At 35.0% G+C, this 25,382-nt stretch overlaps 1 protein-coding gene across 1 annotated transcript in view; it reads left to right on the top strand.

Annotated features, from left to right (window-relative positions):
- Positions 1–269: 269 nt before the first annotated feature.
- Positions 270–25,382, top strand: part of LOC132543090 (rhodopsin-like) — an 83,393-nt gene continuing 58,280 nt past the window's right edge. Inside the window, exon 1 of the mRNA XM_060206543.1 lies at positions 270–956. Within this exon, the coding sequence (XP_060062526.1) occupies positions 270–956 (687 nt within the window). The remainder of the gene's footprint in view (positions 957–25,382) is intronic.

Raw genomic sequence — 25,382 nt, 5'->3', positions numbered from 1 at the left:
ATTAACTATTCAGAACAATGACTTCTCCTAGAAAGTTTTTTACGATTGTAACAGATGGTTAGATGATTTGATAACATCATAAAAACTGGAATAATTTACAACTCACTATCAGAATATGATTCTATGCATTAATATCCCTAATCATACGTATCTCTCTCACAGCTTTAACATTTCAACTGGAAATTAACGTTCGAGTTTTGGCAGCGGGAATGTAGACTGAAACGAGACTAGAAATACCCATGTAGTAGCTGGGAGATAGTTTTCAAAACATGAATGCCCAATCACCTGGTGCAAACAGTACAGATTTAGTTTTATTTACAAATGTGACGAGTATGGAAATGGAATTTCTAAATGCATCATCGACTTCCATAAGCAAAGCAGAATATGCTGTACTGGCTATTTTCATGTTCTCCATTTTTCTGGCTGGAGTTCTTTTCAACGGAGTATTTGTATACGTGTTTTTAGTCCACAGCAAGTTGAAAACAAGACCAAACATACTACTGATAGCACTGTGTATTTCAAGTTTTCTCATTGCATCGTTGGCTATTCCTTTTGTTGGGGCATCAGCGATTTCAGGAAAATGGCTGTTTGGGCATTTTGGATGTGTATTCCACGGGTTCATAGTTACCGCACTCGGGTTGACCCAAATCGCGATTTTGACTGTACTCTCGTTTGAAAAGTACATAGTGATTGTAAAATGTCACTGGTCACACCTTGTCACACAGTCAGCAACTCTTCTTCTTCTGTTTGGATGTTTTATGTACGGATTTCTTCTAGCAGCATATCCCTTGTTGGGATGGAACAGATATACCATTGAAGGAGCAAATATATCGTGCTCAATAGACTGGACCGCTCGAAGTCCAGTCGACTTATCATATAGTGTGTGCCTTTTAATATTGGGTCTGGGGTTTCCACTAGCAGTGATGTCCTATGTCTACATCAGTATTCTGGTCCTGGTAAGTACATACATATTCTCTACTCTTCTCTTTTAGCTCTTTGACATTTATTTTGCCATCTAATTTCTACGTTCGCTTGCATTAATATCAACACACCTGCCGCAAAGTTCCATTGATCGATTGGAAACTAATCTCGCTACATCTTACGGTGATGGTAATGGTTATTCAAAATCAGCTGCCTGTTGGTGTATGATATGGTCTGGATGGTGTTATATATTTCTCTCTCTCTCTCTCTCTTGTCAAGAGTGCAACGTTGAATAGTCAATTGAAAATAATACCATAAGCGATACGTGCGTATCATTGTGAACATTTTAGATATAATCCATTATGCTACCTCTACCGGCGTGCGAAGATGATGAGATAAAACTTTCCATAAAGTAGCTATTGTCATGAAGTAGAAGTTTTTGTGTCAATCTACAAATTAAATAGTGAAAATAATTGGATATCTGTCAATATGCATCGTTTAAACGAGTTTCTACAGTCATACAGCTATTAGATACTGCCGAACCATGTTATCTTGATCTCATGTATCTCGAAGACCCCGGTTAATTCGAAGCATTTCATCGATCCCGGCAAATTTTTTGCATTAAGTATTTGAGCTTACATAAATCGAATATTCTGATAACTCGTATTTTTCCCACGGTCCCGTCGACATCGAGATAATGAAGTTCGACTGTCAATTCAATGAATTTTGGCGTAATTCGAGATAACGTAGGTTTAACATAAAATAAGTTTAATGCCTCATGATCATTAGTTTTGTGATGTTCGAAACATGACTTGATAAAACATAAATACATAAACTAAACTATCAGTAAAACTTTAGTACTAGATGCCTTTTGGATTTAAAACTGACTGTTACTGAAGCACATTCGGCTTGATGTCGGTAAACAAATCATTTAAACTTGATTTTAACCACCAGTTTCACATTTTCAGTTGATATACACGTTGATGCGATCCAAGATTTGTCTAGATTAATCCAATTTGCATAAGAATCGCAAAATGTTTCGTTATGAAAAATATCTATGATTAACGTCCTGTCGTCTTATCTAAATGTATATGTAAGGTAAAGACACCATATGACTAAGTAATTCAAATCAAGTAACTTGATTGGGTAGTATTTTGAAAGTCAACAAAATGTATTATTGTTTGTATATCACAAAGATACTGATAGCAAAAATTAATGGTGAGTCTGTAATAGTGTTAAGAAACGTTAAAGGTGTGGACACGAACATACAGATACCTTTACTCTACATTTAATAAGATATCAATGCTTGTCGCGGATTACACCCTGTAAAATACATATTCAAATCGATTTTGTTTCATTCCGGAACACAAATGGCTTTTCCCTTTTTTGATTTATGATGCCAGTACTACTACGCTGTCAGAGAGCTGAACCTTGTAATACTGTAGCGTACGCAGCCGTAGAGAGTAACATTATTTTGATACAAATGGCATTGCTGTGTAGCTGTACGCTGCAGTCAAGAACTCCACTGCTGGAGTTAACACTTAAACCAATATGTTAACTTGTTGCACATGGGTAATACATGCTATCTTATCATCAAATTCCTCCACGGAGTACGTTTGCACTTTGGAAAATATGACGAGGTTACTATTTCTATCGTTGTAATAATCTTACAGCCCGTCAAGGCAGGTAAAGGTCATTAAGGTCACTTAAATGTGAAAAGGAAGGAATAACATCAAACGAATAAAGTGGATAAAGAAAAACATCATCACATTCTTTTGTACTCGACCTATATACACGGAACAATAGTTGCCAAGAAAAGTTGGATATGGTCCGACTGACATGTTTTTTTGCAGAACAAAATGTTTTATGGTTTTTAATCAGCTGACTAGTTATTTATTATGATATTACGTCAATCTAAAATGCGTAAGGAAGGAATTGCCTGTCGATCATAGTAAATATCGTGATGGTAGTGTAACGTGATACAGCGAAAGGCGATATTATACTAGTAATAATGATGAAGCAAAATTACCTTTTATTCTAAAATATTATTACATTTTTATGGAATACATATGTTTATGTTAATTTTTTTCCACCTCTGCATTTCTGAGAGGAGTTCGAACCATTAAGTTTTCTGATAAGTGGATTTCAACGTATGATTGTTCTGTTAAATATTTGCTAAACACGTAAGGTGTTTGTGAAATCAGTCAAGAGATCATTTTATTCCAACTACTCCAGTGTGAATTATTTAAGGATTGTGTGTAACGTATCCTAGAAAGGATTCCAATACATTCAATTTTACTCTTCCTTTCAACATTAACATCAGTTGTGTACACTTGCTAATTGCCTGTTATCAACATCACATCGTTCACAAAGGGCAAATTACAAAGTAAATAATACATACAATAAAAAAAATCCAGAACGAGACCAGCGCCTGTCAATAACAAACTGGCACCAGAGAGCACATTACTACACAAATAAAGAGCAATTAGCTGTAACGTGTATTACTTTTCCTTGAAGAACGCTGAAACAACAAGGAAAACGAGAAGGAAACGATTGACCCAGCAAACAGACAAAACAAGACAGGATTAGGAAATAATAAAAAAACATGTTGTGATATACGACCAATACAAAACATTTAGTATGGCGTATAATGGATAACTGACTGATTGCTTCACTATTCACCGAATGGTCGATTAATTTCAGAGGGGTTTGCTTGGTGTATGTTGATAGATTTCTAACCATTGATTTCTACGTAGCATACGTTAAATAAATACGAACATATACATACCGCTTATGTGATTTGTTTGTAGGATTGATGACGTAATCCAAACAAATTATTTTATTAGAGCATGAATTAATGAAGGTCAAGGCAGAATTAGCCTTAAATAATACAGGGAGGTGAAAACATTATTGGTAATTACATTAGACGAGTTGTTGGCAATGATCACTTTGGTCGTTATTGTGATATTCGGACCTGCAACCCAGATTACCTTGTTGGGAGGGACATTGGAAGATGTAGCATGTGAAAATCTGATCTCAGTATGTTAAATGACCGTGTTACCATGGCTGGGATTTTCTTGTAGAATTAACAACACATCAAGAGTGAACAACAGAAACAAATCTAATACTGCATTTATTGGATCAAAATAATCAAACGTCAGTGAGGCTGAATCGTCCTTCTAGGATTTCCCAGTAATACAATGGAGGTGTATGTTATGACCATTGCGAACGGTGAAAAGTCATTGGAGTATTGATTTACAAAAGTTAAAAGCTCGCCGTAACGCATTTATTACACAATAGGGAGTGCACGTTTTGCACTTTGAAGTATTCCATTTCAATATTTGTACTTTTAAAGCATTTTATCGTAATTTCGTTCATCATTTGTCATAATTAGTAACGTAAATGATATGACGTATGACGTAAAACTGCAATCAGTTGAGGTCATCTCGGTATTGTTGTTAACCATTATCGTAGAGAAAACTTTTTTTTTCTGATGTTAGATTATGGCTACGTTTGGAACAGGTTCAACAATTGGATAACTTACAAGTATATCAACAAAAGTCTATTTACCATGCTCTTATCTATGTTACATAACTTTGAAGGATTTCTTAATGTATTTGCTAGGTGTCGACGATGAAGCAAAGGACGCATACCCTTCCGGAACATCTGGTTACCTTTTCCACGTACTTTTTCAGGTGTATCCAAGTAAATCTTTATTTTGGTCATATTTTGTCCAAATTCATTCGAACTTTAGTTTCAATTAAGTTTCTATTGGTATTTTCTTTGGTATCTTTTGACTTACCGTAATTTCAAAACAAACTTTCCTAGCAATAGTAACTTGTATTCGATGGTGATATAGTTTGACTTACAGAATTAGATAAAGGAAGATGACAATGGTTAGCTTAACGGAGATTAATGCTAACTGAAATTTCTCGAGTCCTTTATCAGACAGATCAAAATCCAGCACGAGGATTCTGTAGCATGTAATATGTTGCTACACTAGGAATGCAACGTGAGCAAGCTGTGTGTGTGTGTTGGGTGTTATATAGGCAAATGCTGTATATTGGCTCTCTATGATAGAATCTGTAAGCTCCGTTATCCTTCCAACTCATAGCCTAGCGGAATATATCTCAATGTACACTTTAGAAAGAAAATTTAGGTGAATATACTGAAATAGGAAAGAAGTACTGTACATTCCATTCAGAAATATCGTGTTCATATATGTCGATCCCTCAAAAACACAGATGGAGATAAATCGCTTACATCTACATAATGAAGACTGGAATTAATTAAAAGGATTATTTCCAACTTATGATCTGACATTCAATAAACACAGAGACCTTGTGCATTGTTTTTGTAAATATGGCAACTATGACCCGGTTCATTTATTCCACGTAACTTCAATGCGATGCAATATATCAACCAATCTTTCATATACATATACATGATTATATAATAGCATTCTTATTTTTGGCATATACAAATTGTCTGCCTTTGAAAAGGCTTCACAGGGTTATGTACACGGACAAGTAGTTAAGTAATTTGTTGATGGCATAGTCATGAATGCCTTGTTACAGGTAACCGCAAATTAAGGGAAAAGTGACCGAAGCTCTAAGACGTTAGCAGTAATGGTTAAAAACCAGACGTCAGAGCATTTGTGAAATAACTCTATTCTCATGGGATAGCTGTAACGTTAATAAAAGGTTTGTTTGAAATTGATCATATGTCTTTAAACTTTTTTTATTACGTATTTGTCAGAACGAAATGCATTTGATCCTCATTTAAGATCATCGTCTGTTCTCTTTATGTTGGTTAGTAGTTTTAGTCTCATATTGTAACGCAACGATTTCCACGAATTACAAAATTGTCGTTTCTAACCTCATTGGCGTCTCTCAATAGCAGTGACAGAGTGATTCTGAAAAGAATATGTTTTCCTGCTTAACTTGAAGTCATATTTCTTCTGAAAAAAAACTGACAGCTGATTCAGCTGACGGATATTGGTTGTGTCCTTCCAGTCCTGGCACTGATCAATGAAAATGAAAAGTGCGGTATTTGCTATGACACTATGCGTTACCCTAGTGGAATTTTGTTTTTATTTATTTATTATTATTTTTTTTTGGTCTTTATTTATTCAGAAGACGTCTTGTTTCAACCACTTCATCTCCTCTTTTTTTTTTTTTTTTTTTTGAGGAAGGCGGAAGGTGTTTAATCTTTTGTTACATTTGTATTAGAATATATAACTCGTAAAAGATAGATTCGTGAAGACATTGTTCTATTTGCCGAGTTATTAGGAGTGGTATTAAAATATACAGTCCTCCAATATCAAACTTGATATTTATCAACCATCAAATTGAATGCCTGCTGCAAGCTGCTATATAAATTGCTATTTTAACTCAACATTCATTTCATAAAAAGGATATATTTAAAAAATGGTTGGATAAAATGTGTATTTAGTTGCTTAATTTAGATCGTTGATATACGAGAAAGTAATTACAAAATGCAATTTGTTAAGTCAATAGAGGAAGTGTGTTATTCGGATAATTTTAACACTAATGTCAATAAGTTGCCCGGAACACTGACTCCTCCAAAGCATTTATTTGTGTCCCTTGTTGTGAATGGATAATTATTATAACTTCTCGTTAATTGCTGTGTACTTCTATGGGTTTTCACTCATATTTGGTTATATTGTACACGAAGGCCCTGGTAGTAAAGGCTACTAATCATCAATTTTATTCATTTCCGTTGTTAAACGTAACAGATTAAGAGATAATTTATTTCTTAGCCTGTGCTATTTTGCTGTTCATGCACAATACAATAACGAACGGTTTTCGGCAAATATGACTCGACAATCACCAGCACAACTCAGGATTAAAAAACATGGAGTATCACCCTGGTAACTTTAAGATAACATAAAACTCAATATAAATGACTGACACATTTTACAGAAAAAATCCGGTTTAGATTTCGAAACCAATCAGCTGAATGGTTCCTCATGTTAATAATTGAAGTAGGATTTTGTTTAGATAAATCTAAATAACTCCGGTAGAACAGACACGAAATTAAATCCTTTTTGTTGACATGGTCGCATTGAAACTGTTTAGAATTGAATTAATATTTATTGCTTATTACTGAAATTTCGAGGAAAGCCTGCAATGATATATATATACTGAAAGGATAAAGAAACGCAGGGTAATATTTATTCCGATATTTTGAAAACGCGTTCTCCAAATAACAGTGCGCAGCTCTGGTAAATGGAGGAAGGAAAAAAACAAGAATCTCGTGCACCGTGTTGTTCTGGTCTCATGCAGCGTTGATCAAGTCACTCTTCGTTAGTCTTTATACAGACCAACTGCTTCCCTAAAATTAATTGAGAATTTGATTCGTTTTAAGAATGGCACGACTCACAGAAGTTCAGAGGGGTCAGGCCATTCAGATACTGATGCAAGGACAGCTGCAAAATCAGGTTGCTAGGCGCTTTGGTGTTAATGTTTCCACCATAGAACGTCGCGTAGTGTCACGACGTCAGGATCGCTATATCGTCGTCTTTCATGTGCGTAATCGGCGCCTTAATGTGCACTTAATGTTCGTGGAAATCATGGGCGTCCTATAAGTTCAAAAACTGTAAGGAATCGATTACGAGAAGTTGGTCCACACCTTACCCCTGCTCGACGTCAGCGTCGTATGGCCTGGGTCGCTGCACATGCTCCATGACGGTTTCCACTGAGGCAGTGGAGACAAGTTTTCTTCACGGACGAGACTCGATTCTGTCTTTAACGATCTGATGGCCGTCGTGGCGAACGTTTTACGGACGCTTGCGTTGTAGAGAGGGATAGGTTTAGGGCGGTTCAGTAATTGGTTGTTATTGATGGCAATTTAACAGCAGCTAAGTATAGAGATGAGATCCTCCGACCCCATGTTATCCCTTTCTTACAGCAGCATAATCTAACCCTCCAGCAGGATAATGCTAGGCCCCACGTAGCAAGGATTTGCCAAGACTTTCTGGCCAACAACAACATACAACCACTAGATTGGCCGCCATATAGCCCTGATTTGTCCCCGATGGAGCATCTTTGGGACCAGTTGGATAGACAGGTGGCGCCAGCCACCCCCTGCTACTCGAGAGCAGTTGACCAGAGCTCTGATTGAAGAGTGGGACAACATTCCCATAAGACAGATTAACGCTCACATGAACTCTGTGACCAGAAGAATAAGGGCCGTGACCACAGCAAACGGCGGGCACACAAGATAAAGATGACTCAGTTCAATTTCAATTTCAAAATCCTATGGGTCCATTCAATTTAATCGTTAATACCTCTAAACCAATTGTCAGATGCAAAATACAGACTTTGGAAATTTTTAAGCTTTAATTTATCTGAAAGTATACAACTTTCAAAGGAGCGACATCCAACTTCAAAGCCGGTACAACATACCGTTATGCGACCTCGAAATTTGTTAACGGTAGTTCAAAAGATCATATTAGATTTTCGTCCCGTCCACAAGCTGTCGCACACGGAATTTTCACTTTTGCCATGACATGTTCAAGTGATGCAGAGAGCGAATAAGATATCGTAGACCCTGGAGTATCGAGGATGTACAAAACAGAAAAAATCGCTTACTCAAGAAGCAAATCGGCCTTGCCTCATTCGAATTCATTAGAATATTAGCTAGTGGCACAGTTAAGATTGTACACATGTACTTGACGTTCTTTTAACATTATCAGTTGCCATTATTAACGTTACGAAAGTTATTTGATTATTAGGCTAGCACACCTCTCCATCTTGATATTACCATTTTTCCGATTTTCTTAAGTCGACACATTTCAAAACTTTTAGCACTTAGCATCACTGATCTAAAAGGAGCAAAAAAGTGTATCATATTTTTTCATCCATTGTTAGACTTTACTTTTATTCTTGAAAGATGAAGTATTAAAAGCTTGACTGCAAGCTTCTGTATCGACCTATGCTCCCCTTGCTTGAAATGAGGTTGAATTGACTGGCTGCTCTTTCCCGATTCGGTAGGTTTATTTCAAAAGAACTACTTGTTTATTTGTTTCTGTCTCGAAGTGTTGCCAGCTTGACTGAAGGCGTGTTATTAAAAGGGTACGATGCTTTTAGTGGACTTAGTTTCTTCCTGTTAAACTGACATGGCCGAAACGCAGATAAGAATCATCATTCAGAACACTGAGATATTGTGAATATTTTTTTCTAAATAAATATATCGTTTGAAGAATTATATTGATAGTCTTAAATACTTACAATGAACACGAGCAGATTATTGTCTTTTAATGCTTTCTATTTCTATTTCATTTAACGTCACGGGAATTGATATTGTTTCCAATATAAAATCATTATTTAACCTATTCGATAGAAGGGAGGAAAATACATTCCATTGATAAACACTGCAATATTGCTTTCTAATCTTCCTATCTTTGCAAAACTGGAATGTGCGTCACAACTGCACTGACGTAAAGAAACTGTAAGGAACAACATTTGGATAACCAGCTTTATCAGAAATCAGGCCATGATATAGGTAACTACAGATGAAGAGATTGAGGAGATGAAACCGTTATGCTTCAGCCATTGGAATTATATTTAGAAATTCGGGTCATCTTTTCCAACACGTAGTTAATAGTTATAAAACCTAGTGTGATTTATGAGTATTGACCTGTTGGCATCTGTATTACAAGTTATATCTTGACGTATTAAAATGCAATTAATGCAGCGTCTGAACTCCAAATCGTAGCGTAAATTCTCATTCGTTTGCAGTTGTTGTTTGTTCAGATGTACTTTCTACCGTAAAATGTAAATCATTTTCGATTGACGAATAACGGTAACACTGCTTTGGGAGTATAGCAAGCTTATCATCCATATCGGCTGGAACAATTCTAACTTACTCGACTTTTAAACGTATTGGCAAAACATATATTCATATCAAAAACGATTGTGAAGTAGACAACATCAAACAGACCGAACAGGAGCAACATATATTAACATAAAGAATGATTTTATAGCAGACGTGCTTAGAAATAAAATTGCTCGTGCCAGAAATAAATGCACCGCTAGGCAGTGATGTGCAACACTCTGGCACACAACACATTTACACTTCAGATAAAAATAAATAAATGGAACATTTCGGTTGGAAAGATAAAATGTCACTTGACTATCATGATTTCACTCGTTTGCTGATACCTGACCAAACTACTTTTAGCAATAGCGAATCACCGGACGTTACACTGGGCACGAGCCAACCACATTAAAAAAATATGGCTACACAATGTAGTCATGATAACTGGATGTCGGCTATCTAGGACAAATATGTTGTTTACAATATTTTTTCTAACATCGATCATACAGTACGTCATATGTCATATCAGATTATTCTTTAATTATATGTTCTGGTAATAAGCTCTCGTTATCTGAGTCACCGTCAATATTGAACAGATAATGCTTTAATTTTTTGCAAGCGTTCAAAGTCAAGTTCTCAATATTTCGCGTAAAAAGCATACATCGATTAATAGATATCGAATTTCCGAGATATTGAATTACTGTTTTAACCTGCATTAACAGCCATCGTACACATTTGTCAACCTGTTCTTCATTGTATCTGGGATTTTTTCGAAAATGATTAAATATTTGAAATTCATCTTTGGAATATTCATGATAATGTTTCACATTGTGCAATATCTCATTTTTTGCAATATGTTTCTAAATCTCAAACTTTATTACTTCTAGATAAGGTATTGTACCCGATGCTGCATAATTCACACCTATATATAATACTGTTTGACCTTATTGGTATCTTCATATTTTATCATTTTTTCTAACAACATAGTCGATGATGGTCATCAAATAATAGACAAGCGAATGTACATGATTGGCTTGACCTTCACTTTTGTTCGACGTGAATATTGGATGTAGGTATTTCTTCGTACTTGTCTTTGTCAATACATTTAAATGTTGTAAGTCAATCGATGGATTATACATGCAACGGGGCTATCATATGAGCTTAAATCCCGAATATATGCATCTATAGGGTAATTTACGAAATTAATAAAGTTTATGAGAAAACTTTATGATTATGCAAAGATGATAATAAAACAAACTTACTATATGTGATATGAATAGAAGCATTTCGTTAGGAATTCGTGCAAATTAAAGAGCAAAAAAGCGGACCATCGAAACTCCAGTTCGTTGTTATACGAAGTTCAGAAGATGTCACGAAAAACAAAACCACATGACAAATTTGCATATACATGTATACAGGTGTAATAGGTGTCGTACGTGTTGTTCGCTTTTTGTGACGTCATATTAAATATAGAATGTAAATCAACAGTCGGGGGTCGCAATGTAGTCTGAATAGGAAGTATACGTGAACGCCTAAAGGATTTTCTTTCGGGAACGATCGTAAATGGAGGCATGTACACAAAGAGTGAATTTCAACAGTTTTTATATAAATAAAAAAAGAGAGACAATCTTGAGAAATTCTCAGAAAACTTCATTTTACTGTATCGATGTTATTAGATTTTCCAGTGAAAGTAAGTATACTGGAATACTGGGGCTTTAATGATTGAAGTTAACAGACCGAGATTATAGAAGTGGCTTATGTATAGGCTCGGTCATGTGAAAAACAAACACTTTAATCCATTTAATGCATGTAATGTAGCTTTCTATTTCACTGTAAAAAACATCGATAAGGATTAAAATAAACCTGTTTAACTGATGTTCTTCAGTTTGTATTTATGATCGCTGTACTAATCGCTTGACGCCACTGTGCATAAGTGACATCAGTTTCTAAATGACTGCATTTCAAACCATCTTCATGGGTTGGATCAGATGCAAACCGAACTGGAACATTCAAAGCTCAGAGCTTGTCATGTAGAAGGAAACATTAATTACCTGGCTTGTATTGATTCGTGATTAAACATTACGAAAGGCATTGAATTATATAGCAACTTTCATGCTATCGTTGCAATGTAAAATCAATAAATGCTTGCTTTTTCATTATAATATTAATCTAATCATAAGTTCAGAAAGGGAAAAAACACTAAACAAACTATTTCTTGACCTATTTATAATATGCATTATTCAATGAAATCAATCAACACAAACGAAGCAAACTAAGCGATTCGCTGTATTGGAGTCATTTCGGAGACACGAAAGCATGATATGCTGTGCGCCTTCAAGCAGCTGTAAAGCTAATTTTGATTGTACGGAGCTACACGAAAAAACTGACTACATGGGTTCAAACTGTTGCCAACAATAAAAAATGTATTTTGTACCATTGTAAATACTCCAGTAGTTCACAAATGAAATATCTTTCTTTGTTGGCAACGTTCCTCGACTAAGGTTAACCAAGAACATGTCCATTCATTATTTTTGCTGATTGCTTGGGATCACACATCCAGTATACCTTCATATTTCTTCTTAAAACAAGAAAACACTAACATGTTAACATTATCATAAACCTACGAAGTATAAGGATAATAAGACGAGGCGTTTCGGAAGGGTACACGTCTTCTGCACTTGCCGTTTTCATATTCCAAAAGTATGCTGTATTTTAATGAAATGCCAATGTTCTACATACCAGACATAACTTTGATTGCATGGCGCAGTTTAATCTATATTTGACAATATATTATATAAGTACTTGCATTAAATACTATTTCACAATTCTTCAGGATTACAAGGGTTGAGCTTTGTTGGCGTTCTTTAGCCCGCGACAAGTTTGCCGGGACTCCATTGATCGAAATAAAGAAAAAATGAAAGTAAACTCATGATTAAAAACATTTCATAATTTTCAATATTCAACAATTCAAAAACGTATTTGCTGAGACTTTTCAAATTAATGTAAATACAGAGGAACCTGAGGCATACTAGGTGAGTGTTGAACAATTGTTCAAATAAATTGTTCTAGAACAATGTGAAAGTGGAAATATGTCGATAACGAGCTGTTGTTTGATCGCATGATATAACTGAAATCACCTATTGACTGTCAATATCATTTGAGTGTAATATAAACAACGGATATTGAAAAGTTTTTTCCTATAACCCCTTTAATTCGTTTCTAAACGGTAAATGTAAAATCAGAATGCACTGCTCTCATTTTGATGGCTGGAAGGAAAGCACCATTCACTGTTTCTTCTAATTTGAAATATAATGTAATCCATTATTATTTCTGAGAAATTACTGCATCTGTGGCGGTTCAGTACTGCAATTAGAATTAATCTATTGTGTAGTGATATCGATAGGTATCTGATAGATGATGGTATTCATTATTGACCAATTCTTGTACACAACTGTGTATATAAGGTTACTGAATAAGGTAATTTTACTCTCTACACAACTCAAAATGACAAGTATTGTCTGTCGAAAAATCTTTAGTGGGTTAATGACAAGGACTCGACGTTATAACTTGTATGACGTTCTTAAATGTCTTTCTGTACTGACATTAATGAGGTTAAAGGTTGCGAGAAATTCCTGCTGGCACAAAGATATTTCACGTTACACGAAGTATAGAAAAGATCAGGGCTCTTTCCTGTCATGAAAGTTGTATGTATCTGTATCTGTACAGTGGAGAAAAAAACTGTGTTCACATACTGGTGCCTTACTGTCTACACACCAACAGGCTTACTGCCTCACCTTTTATGTCAGATCTTTTGATGTGATTTAAAAAAAATAAATAAACAACTAAAAACTGCATCAATATTGATTTATTTTAGCAGTGTTAAGGGAGGCTAAAATACTGATATACGAAACACATCCTTTGAGTATCACGTCTGAGATATTTATTAGTATAGTATGGCACTGTGTCAAAATTCCCTTGTCGTTCCTCGAGTCAAAAGTTTTTTTTTCTGGTCATATCAAACCGATGTTTGGTTTACATGGTCATTTATTCCATCTTAACACCACAAATATGCTGCATTAATGACATCGTAAAAAAACAAAAAAATTTACATGTAACAGACAACAGACTACAGAAAACAACGTGTTTATGATACACTATGCACCACAATTCTGAAATGGGACTTTAAAATTGCAAGTACATTTTGCGAAACACTTATGTCTTCGTTTTTTAATTATTAGTTTTTTTACCTTCAATGTAGGTCAAACTTCACCGTCAAGATCACATGAACGAACATTCTTGTACAACCATAAAGGTCTTGTCACAAGGAATATATATGCCAAATATGAAAGCCCTACCACTTACGGTGTCAATATTTATAGGCAAGGTTGAGGTCGACAACAGACAAAAGAACAGCACTAAAACAATATGCTCCCGATCTTTCGATCTGTGAATAAGTTTTCATAAATTCATTAAATGTATTTGTCTTTACTACTGACGTAACAGCATGCTACATTTCTTTGAAATCATCAGATAACAGCGTATATAGCTTATACAATTCTTTGCATTATCGGGCTGATGCACCTCACCATCTAGATTCTGACATATATTTCGTTAAAATTTTGATATCCCTCAATCGCCTCCTAGGTTATCGAGAATAAGACCAGATGTTCCGAAAGGGTAATCGTCTTCTACCTCAATTCACGTAAGTAATGTCACGTACTCAAATGATGATAAGGTAAACCAAAAAAGGGCATCATACGGATACTAATGACTAGCAAACACGTCAAGCTTCTTATCGCTGAAAAATTACTTGATGATATGATTATGACGACTGTTAAAATTCCACGTAACCTTCATCAAGCACAAGCTCTGTGATGTGAGAGTATCTCTCAGATGCCAAAATGTTTCACTAGAATCGTGATACTGGGAACAAGTCCTAGATTACATAGAATTTACTGCGAAATGACCCGTAGTTTTGTTATGCAGATATCATCACTTGATATATAGACGTCTGCTGACATTATGTATTTTGGCATAAACACGAAATAGCTCCTGCAGTTGAGATTCCACGGTCAAATCTCAAGGTGAACTGTAACATCGAAAACTCAATTCATCATGGCATTTCGCCAACCACTGCAAGTGTCCTTCACTCGATTCCAAAAAATCTGGAACGAAATCGCCGGTCAATACGACATTCAATCGAAAATTGTCTCGCAGGGGAATATGTCGGATGCATTGAATCACTTTTCTACCTATTAGCTTCGTACATGTAGCTTAAGATAAGACTTTTCTATAATCTCTAAGGATTAAAGCAATGCTTAAATGGATTAATTGATCGAGAAAGAAATCAGATTAGTATGAATAGTTATGAGTAATAACAGGAAATAATAGATAAAATCAGTACAAGTACAGCTATATTTGTCTGGGTGCATAACAGTCTATAGAATAAACGGAACAGTTGGAAGATAAAAGGTTCACAATACATACAAGCCATTGACCAAGGGTTTGTTGTTCCCAGGAGTATACTATCAAACGGCGAACATTTTGTCTCCCTGCATCAACCAGATCAAATGCAATTTTGTTCGTTTGAGTATAAAATTGGGTATAGTGAGAAACCTTTATCGGTAACATGTGCAATACTTTCTCCAATGGCATGTTTTATTCGTTCAGGAATATTGACATATATGTTTAACATTGATGTCATCAACGGAAAAAATTATAAGCTTCGATTACAGGCGATTGAAAGTTGATGATACCACAAAACAACTAGTCAATCGTTATTTCCGACTTATTCAAATATTTTACAGGACGACACCATTTAAGCCTGGGAAAGGAAAACTGTTTTCCATACGAAGTATGTTGGAAGTTACACTCACTATGACGTTCTTAACAATAGATATATGACCACGTCATCAGTTTATGTGTCTCAATCATGCCAAAATTGACAATCTTGATCGATTTCGACACATAATTCCTAAGCCACTGACAATGGTTAATACGATTCACGACATTTTCCAATATGTAACGTACCGTTTAATTTCCAAGTACGTGAGAAACATAATCAAACATGGATTTGTGTCACAGACAGGGCTATCACAGACTTCAGAATATCCCATGCTTACTAACCAAACACTTATACTGAAGTAGAAATATCCCTGTCTATGGACGAGTAATATAAAAGATTGCATTTTTAATCAATACCGATTTTAGTGTAAAATACTCAAGAACTCCAAATAGAAATACATACAATTATTTTCCTTTGATCTTTGACATCACTGTAACTGCAGTATCAAAGCCTCATATCTCCTTGTAAACAGTGATAGCAAAATACAATTCGATATTCATGTCTCCATCAACTCTATCAACATTAATGCTGTCCTTAACTCCATCTTTGTGTGGAATCCAATTACGATTGTAGCATATATACTGGTGTATAGAATATATGTATATTGTAGAAGCTTACTCAACATGTACCGTAATCAGCATAATTCCACAGAAAGATTAATTACGATAAGCGTGCCTTAGACGTACTTCAATAATCAATATTTTTTTTGTATTTGGGAGGCTTCGTGAGGAGTTGTCCGCCATTACCAATGGACTCAATGTTTAATCATGGATTTGTGGAGAGCAAATGATTACAATGGCCCAACGAATGATTCGATTACGATGCCAGTCTGTCAGAAGACCTGAAGTACAACACAACATTGATAAACTTTCGCAATACCCAACAACAGCATCATGCGTTGTTGTGAGAACTTGTTGTAATAGAAACAGTCGTATGGTGAAATCTTATCATCATCATTTTATTGCGAAAGATGTTTCTTTGTTCGATATGAAACGGGGCGTGTTTGAAGCTTGTTAGTTTGCCTGTTGGATTCGTTGTTGTATACCTTGTGGAATTTCTTACTTGGATTGACAAAAGTTAACATGGCGGGTGTCGTCAATGAAGCAGTAAACAGCTAATCTTAAAATTAATTATTGTCCTTCTTCATGAGCCGCTGTGAAAATTTGTCTCTTTTTTCATATTTTGTCCTAGTTTTATTGAATTTGAGTTTGGATTATGATTACATTGACAAGTTGGTATTTTATCAACATCAGTTGAATGACTTAATACCATCGATTTTAGGGCTAGATGCGTAGCGTGTGTCCGTTGATTACCACGTTATATAGGATAGTAGCTGTAATTGGCATGATAAATAATAGCAAGAGCCCTAGGCTATCACAGAAGTCACGACCAATAAAGTAATCATTATTCAAAATTTGCTTCGTTCAGGTTCATAAAAAGATCTCAAATTGATCAATATGTTATGTCACATCGGCCAAAGTCTGGGAGAAACAGAGCATAGATTTAGCAAACTAAATTGAAAGGTAATTTTAAACTAAATTGAAAGGTAATTTTACAAGCTCCGCAATTTCGTTGAACCAAAAAAACTGAAAGTCAATCTGAAATCATATATATGGCAGATGGTTTATTCATAATATTTCATGCATATTAAACATTCAGCTATTTTCTTTCTATACAATGTGCAAACACAGATGTACATGAACGAGCATATTCAAACTATTTCAACTGTTAGTAAGTCGGTTTTGATGCATGTGTTAACAAAATGAAACAGTGACCCACTTTGCTTTGTGGCATAGCTCTATCACTCAAATACTTCTGTAATACCGACTCATATCATTCTCGAACCTATTAATTGAGACAAAAGGCTAATGACGACGAAGGCTAGCACAATATATGCTGAATATTTGATTTCATTATTACGGCACATAAAGACAGAAAGGATAGAACAGCTTAATCGGACACTTTTGCCTGTGGTGGCGGAGAGGCCTTTACTGTCTCTAAGCCTCCACTAAACCTTACGCGTGCAGTAATATATAAGTTTATAAACCAACGATAATATCAAATTTTCCAAATATGGAAAGGGTATCTTTATAATTCTGATGACTTTACTTTAATTGATTTCTGGAGTATTAGTGAACAACTGTTTGCAATACAAATATCGTGTCAGTAAAGCAATACAACCCATTAGATTAATGTCGTCCTATTTTGAGAATTGCATGGCTAGACATGTGTATATATGTATATATATCAAGATTTGTTCGTTTGCTTCACAAGTAGATTACAATAGATCAGGAAGTCATGTAACCAGACTTCATTTTACAACAGAAAAAAAAAAACTAATGAGACGGGAAACTACACACATATATATAACAATGTGTAAAATCATACATATTTATGTTTACATCTGATTGTCTTAAGACCACATTCATAAGAAAATTAAGTGTAGCGACGAAAGCCTATACTCTACTCTCTTCAAATTAGGGCAAGGCTACGAAGTGATTTGAAATGAAAATTTCAACGAACGACCTTTCATATTAGGATTTTGAAATTCGCATTTATAAAGCTATCACAAGATTCTGGTTTTGAAATCCATAAGGACGACCAGTCAAAGAGCTCTTCAAAAGGTATCTATATGGGAAAACGGAAAAACAAAACGAAACAACATCTCAAAATTATCGTACCATTTTGAAATCTGCGGAAATTAAGTTTACGATGGATGAACAACACCTTATTTTTAAAGGGTCCTGAATTTTGGCTGCGCCTAAGAAACGAATGTTCACGTATTAATTTTTGAAAGCGATTAACTTAAACACCGTGAGTACATTAACGATTCCAATTAAAGGTATGCTGAATGGTAATGTTGCAAAGTCGACTCATGCATATTTAATACACTTTGAAAACATCGGTTCTCGCTTTGAGATTGATCCCGAGGTAAATACATCCAAAACTGACATCCCCGGTTAAGTGCTAAAGGCTAAAATTAGACGGATAGATGATAAGCCATTGAATTAACCTCCGCTAGATAAAAATGCAGAAGTTTTTACATGTGTAACATCCAGGTGAATGCAATATATCTCTGTATCATTCAACCTTGAACTTACTAAAGTTGTTGAAAGTTGTAATCAAAACACATTCCATGATAGTGTTCGTCTTGGCCCAGTTCCTAAAATGAAGTAAATCAACTATTCTTGCCACCTCTCTATTTCATATCTAATTACATTAAAAAAAAACTTCTATCCCACAAGAGATCATCTCACAACTATGTTGAATCTAACTTTGAAAAATACGTTCGCAAATTACTGCAGAGACCTACGTTTGCCATGTTACTGACAGATAAACAGTGTGGAAGATATCCCAAGGTGGCATGACTTGGTTTTTCTGACTTTTATGTCAGTTTTTTAGTTATAATTTGGCTGTAGTTGCTACTGTCTAGTTCATACTTTGTATCAATGTTTTATTGAAAATGAGTATTCATGACGTAATTGAATCCATACGCTGTTTTTATAAGTATAATAAATGCAATTGTCATCCTTTAAGTGGCAGTTGTTCTTGTTGTTATGAGTAAGGAGACACAAATGTTAGCTTGAGACTTTATATCAGAAGTCTCGTTATAATTTTTTGTCACTGTTGTGATAGTCTTAGATCGATGATTTAGATACTAAGTTGGACACTTTAAGTTTTCATTAAAAAAAGTTGTTTTATATTTTGCCACAAGACGTCTTAATGGAATCAGAAGTGTTGACTGTTTCGATTGGCTGTTAATGACACAGGTTCAGTACTAGTCCCTTATTAGTCAGAGTATCTTCCTTTAATTCATCTGGCGGCCATCTTTAATATCCTTGCATGAAGACTGATGTTTTGAAAACCATCCTTTTGCAAGTCTTTGTATTTTGCCACATTTTAGCAATAACTTGAAAAATTAGAAATATGCAATGTTAAGTACCGCCAGTGGTATTTTTTTCATTGAAAATCGAATTTAGATAAATCGTGTTAGCAATAGTTGAAAGAGGAAATATCCATGTAAGGCTGCTGATATCCATCATGTAAGACATCATTGCTCAGCTGACACATTATCAATCAGGGGGATACCTTTCGATAAAAAAAACAAACCAGGTTTTAACGAAAACCCGTTGAGGGCCCCTTGATGTAATTAAATCCTGGTAAGACTCTAATTTCAACCTTGATTACTAAAATGTCCATTTGGGCAATAGATGCAGGAGCTGGCCATAATCCGATATAATTTTATGGCAAGCTGGACGCGTTGTGATATAACTATTTGGCATTTTATCTCATTTTTTATCTCATAACACAACACTAAATGCGGATATAACATTTATCATAATAAAACCATTGCCATTACAAACACTGCACATTATCCGTACAGAGTGTGAGAAATTGGCGTCATAAGGACGCATGCAATAAACATCTATTATACAAAAAACTGAAGAGTCCTTGAACAAACACGTTTTCCCTCTTTCGACACAGTGAGCCAAACAGATAATCATTGATTTTACGACTATGTCGTTTCATCATTGTAAGATTTATCAAAGAATTTTAACATAAAAAAACTATTATATTCCATTCATTGTTCCACGAAATTGGAATATTTCTAGTCACCCAATTTTAATAAACAACTAGGAATATGTCAACAAGGCCATCATTCAACACGAATTGAATTAAACTTTAGCAAAATACGAAAGTAAGAAAAATTTATACGTGGATTCCATGAAAAGATTAAGGAAATTAAGACCAGTATTTTCAAGATATATGTCTTTGCTTCATCGGAATGTTTTACCATGAATGTAAATCCTGCTGAAGTAATTAACGGCACGATCCCAAATGAGAACAAGGTCAACAGCAACGGAACCATAACTAAAATCCATTGTTTTGTCTTGTTACTTTGATCTCTTTATCAAAGAAAAGGATCGCTATAAATATATGCGTATGGGTCCTATGCAATTTATATATTTGTGTATATGTACATGTGTTAATGAACCTGATTAGCAGAGTCTGTATTATCTAAGAATTATCATCTTGATTGAAAAAGACGGTGTTAAACCAAGTAAACCTTCTTTGATATATATAACATACTGGTAAAAAAAACATATTTTGTTAACAGGAAATGCTGTATCCTTTTTTCAAGTGTCAATCTTATTGAAATAGAAATATTCGTCTTTTTGTGTTATTAGGTTATCGCTGGGGAAAGCGTTATTTAGGTAATAGAAAAACAAATTAAATACAAACACTTAAAGTAACAATGCTGTCGTAAGATTTCACTAGTTTATTCTAGTGTAGAGGCATTTTGCACTGAGCACAGAACTGAAGAAATAAAACTTTTGAACACAAACTATATTAAACGGCCGCTGTTCCTGCAAAAATACATTCTACAGTGTATGTGCGATTAGTGTGAAAGCATGAAAAGAAAGTAAATGACAAACATCAATATAATGTTTCTTTGACTCTTATAGTAGACACTTCCCATGGGGTAAGCAGATTTTGGATAATTACGTAAGGACCATTGATGTTCTGAAATATTCAGTAAACGTTTCCGGCAGCAAACCGCATATCACATTTATTTGTCTACGACCACGTTTACTGCACATACGATAATCAGTTTTCGACCTTTGGCATTTCCTATCGAAAAAAGAAATGTATACATTTTGAATCATATCCTTATAACCCAGTTGTCCCTGAATCTACAAAAAGACCACAAAGGTCAACGAGCATACTATTTTATAAATCAAGTGGCTAACACTCACTCTTTACAAGCTATTGCAGTATTAGTTATCTCGCTGTAATATATACGTCTTTATCTTTACCCTCCTGATACCACAGTTTGCCTCTGACTGAGATGCAGATGCAGTTAAGCTGTCGGTGGTAAAGCACTATGTTAGCTATTTCCTTGTCTAGGGGTCGAAAGTATCGTCCAGTAAGCATCTGGAATGCGTGAAATCGTCAAGCAAGAATATTGCCCATTTCGAAGTGTACTTGTTCGAGTTAGTAATACAGGCAATATCAATTATATCTTGTTTACGGTAAAAATATTCTGTTTGTAGATAATATGTATACCGCTAAAGTATATTTTTAAAGAGTTATTACGTTTTACAGGTAATGAACAACTGTTTTAATGGTGATCATTTCTACAGAACAGCTGATCGCGATATCACTAAAAGTTCGTAACACGCGGACATGGTATACGTGCCAGCTAGAGGGCTCTAGCAAGGATTCTTTTCGTGACTTCAACTAGTACATCAGGTCAAATTTATATTTCCACAGAGAGAGAACTATTTTTACTCTATCCCTATTCATTATCGGGTTTAGACTCATTCCGGGGCAATACATGATGGTGAAAACCATAAAGTTTCTTCAACTATATATCTAAAAGTGAAAATTATTGATTAAGAGGATCAAGTAGGCATCATGAGTAACCCCTATAGACAGATCGCACTGGATGTAACATAATGTAACGATACCTTACTGGCATACGAAGTATACGTATAAATGCTTTAATGGTAAAAAAAAATGAAACAGAAAGCATAAACCAAACATAATTTTAATTTGTTAACAACACAAACAATGTCATTTTATGTGTAACTTTACCGCAAAACATCAAGAAAATTCCAGCATGGCAACATGATTATAATTCAAACTCAAATTTCATAAAACTAAGGCAAAATATGTACAGAAGAAATATTTACACGGAGACTCCTGCAAAACATACAAGGAGAATAAGACCAGGTGTTTCGGAAGACCAAGCCTATTTTACTTCATCGACGACACCCGCAAAGTAAACGCTTATCAATCCAATTGTGTAATGTCACGTTCTCAAATGAGAACAAGGTATAAAACAACAGAACCAACAGACAAAATAACGAGCTTCAAATACGTCCTGCTTTATATCACACAAAGAAATAGAATATTTCTGAATGAAATCACTATGGCGATCATATACTTCCCCATCATTTCCATCAACCTGCATAAAACATGATGTGGTGTTGTGTTACAATCACTTCGTACAGTGGACGAAACTAGCATTGGTCTGCTTCTTGTATCGGTTGATAGTAAATATATCTTTCATAGGTAGCCAAAGTGGATTGGTTATCGTGAGAGAGGTCGCTTTGCGCACGATTAACATTTTATTTGTGAGCCATTTTAACTATTTATAGACTTGTTACAAATTGTCGGGTTTTCTTTTTTCCCCCGTGAGTATATCGCTCTTAATGCATCTCCAGTGTAGTGATATATTAAAAAGTGTCGTGACCACCGCCTACATTGGAATGATTGGTATGTTTGGTATTATTATTATTGATTATTATCTAAGTCACGCAAAGCTACTTTAAAGAAAACACCGAAAACAAAATACAAAGTTACACGATGCAAAGGTGATCGAGGGTTTATATAGCAAAATATTGTTTTGGTATGCTAGCTACGATGACTTATAGTACTATATATATTTATATAAATAAACTTTGTTCTCGAATCATGAAACTTACATAGGTAGTGTTTAAATGTTATTAAAGTAATACATTATCTCACTTGATATCTTCGTGTCTTATTTGTGTATACAACGTATCGCGATTTGCGACGTTAGCAACGACCAAAACCAAAGCTCCGAAAGCGATACTGGTAACAAGAACCAAGTCATTGCCTAAATTTCGTCTCAGTATATCTACCCTTGGTAAATGGATACCTTCAATGATGGACAACTTGGAGGGGATATCATAGCACCATCACATTGCTATATCTCAACCTTGGTCGCCATAGTTATAGGGAAATATACTATTACGTGCTTGATGCTCGTGAGTTTTCCTGTTGTTTCCGTTATTGTAAACCTTGTTCTTACTTGAGGACGTGATATTACTCACTATGATTGACAAAGGTTCACATGGCAGGTGTCGTCAATGAAGCAGAAGAAGTCTTCTCTACCGGAACTCCTGGTATTACGCTCCTTGTACGTTTTCAGGAATCTCTTTGTGAATTGTTCATATTTGCCGTAGTTTTATGGGATTTGAGTTAGGATCATGATTAAGTTGACATGTTGGAATTTTTATATGTTTCTTGACATGAATTCGTGAATATATTAAAGTATCGTATCGTGGATACAATTATGTGATAAAACGTACATTTAGTAATTTTCGTTTCTTTTTTTTTTTTTTTTTTTAACTTATCGATACATTGGTATAACAATCTGAATTTTAACATACTTATTTATATGTTATCAGTTTTGGTTAAATTTTCGATTTAATAGGAGATATGACGGCACCATTTCAATGCTTATGAATTATATTTACAAGTTTCCCTACAAGTTGAAGTAACAATTCATCATGTATTCATTCCATGTAGAAATGGATTTTTATCTTCTTTTTATAAAACCCCTTTTCTTCGGGACAAGTATCCATTAAGACATGAGTAAATGACAATTTACTCAGATTAATGCTTTCCAAGTTAGGCCATAATTTGAAATAAAAGGAGCAAATATAAGACACAAAGCCATATTTTTTAACAATAAACACATGCTGTTATCGACTGGCGAGATTTCAAAATAAGATTTATTTGGAAACCAAAGTGGTAGCTTCCATAAACACAAACGCATTATCACGCTGTTGTCTGATAAGACAAACTGTTTGACACGCCAGGTCAGAAATACCACACAGAAGGTTTTTGATTGATTTTGGCTGGGATTTTATATATAGCCTCAGGTGTTACCTCAAATCACTAGACTTTATCAGACGGACACGCAACAGATCTTCCAATACGTATATTAGAATTTTTGGCCAAATCAGTTGATTTACAATGCCTTTCATTGTTAAACAGTTACAAATATTTTGCGATATCGTATATTCGTAAAGGGCGACTAAGCATGCCAGTTCTCCTAGAAACACCCCTCCTCCCCAACCCTAATTACTTTGTTTTTCTCTAGCATTTGGCCTTCAAGACTAATGGCCAATAAAGCATGACATAATAAAGATATTTCTTCCTTGACGTTCAGTATTGAGTAGGATACCATGTTCGGTCGTGTAAGAGAATAGCAGACTTCGACATGGTATTTCTATATGACACTTTAATTTGGCTCATGAGATAAGCAAATTAACTAGCTGATCATCTTTAATATACCCAAATTTCTAACATCTCAAACAAAAACAATCCGATACCTTAATCGGTAAAAACAGAAATAATATACCATAACATTGTAAACATATCTGGTAAATTAATGCTATGTAGCTTCAGGTACAATGTAACAATTCACATGTTTTACTATAACTGTATCAGATTTAAATCATTTGTATTAAATGCATAGTTAAAACCAAGGGACTGGTAACTTAAAATTATGCATTTTATTATTGCTGTACAGAGAAGAACTACCAATTTGTGGAAATTCAGTATAGCCTATTCATATTGACCGAGTCTTCGTGAACCGTGGATGGTAGACTGTTTATTCGGTTTGTCCATGAAATATACAATGGTTTGCCATTCATTTAGGTTACGCGAACCAATAACAATTATTTGATGGGGTGATGTGTCTGCGACCGTTTTGTAAATAAGGTTGAATGTGTGAAAAGTCGTTTCGCGCGACACCGCGTGGGGTCAATATGGAGTATTAGGAACCCAGACTGTGAATCCTATCCAATATCCAGACATGCATATGTTCTCTGTAGCATATCCCAGTCTTCACACTGTAGCTATGTATGCCAAGATGCATACCATATATGGTGGATTCGGACACAAGACTCAAATAGGCCGATTATGGCTCCATGTCTTCCTTTTCAATATT

This window comes from Ylistrum balloti, unplaced genomic scaffold (assembly GCF_031769215.1).
Source record: "Ylistrum balloti isolate Yb309-2 unplaced genomic scaffold, AGI_CSIRO_Ybal_v1 Utg369740, whole genome shotgun sequence".
In the NCBI taxonomy this organism is placed as follows: Eukaryota; Metazoa; Mollusca; class Bivalvia; order Pectinida; family Pectinidae; genus Ylistrum; species Ylistrum balloti.
Note: the sequence above shows the minus strand (reverse complement) of the source record. Positions and strands in the feature narration are given on the sequence as shown.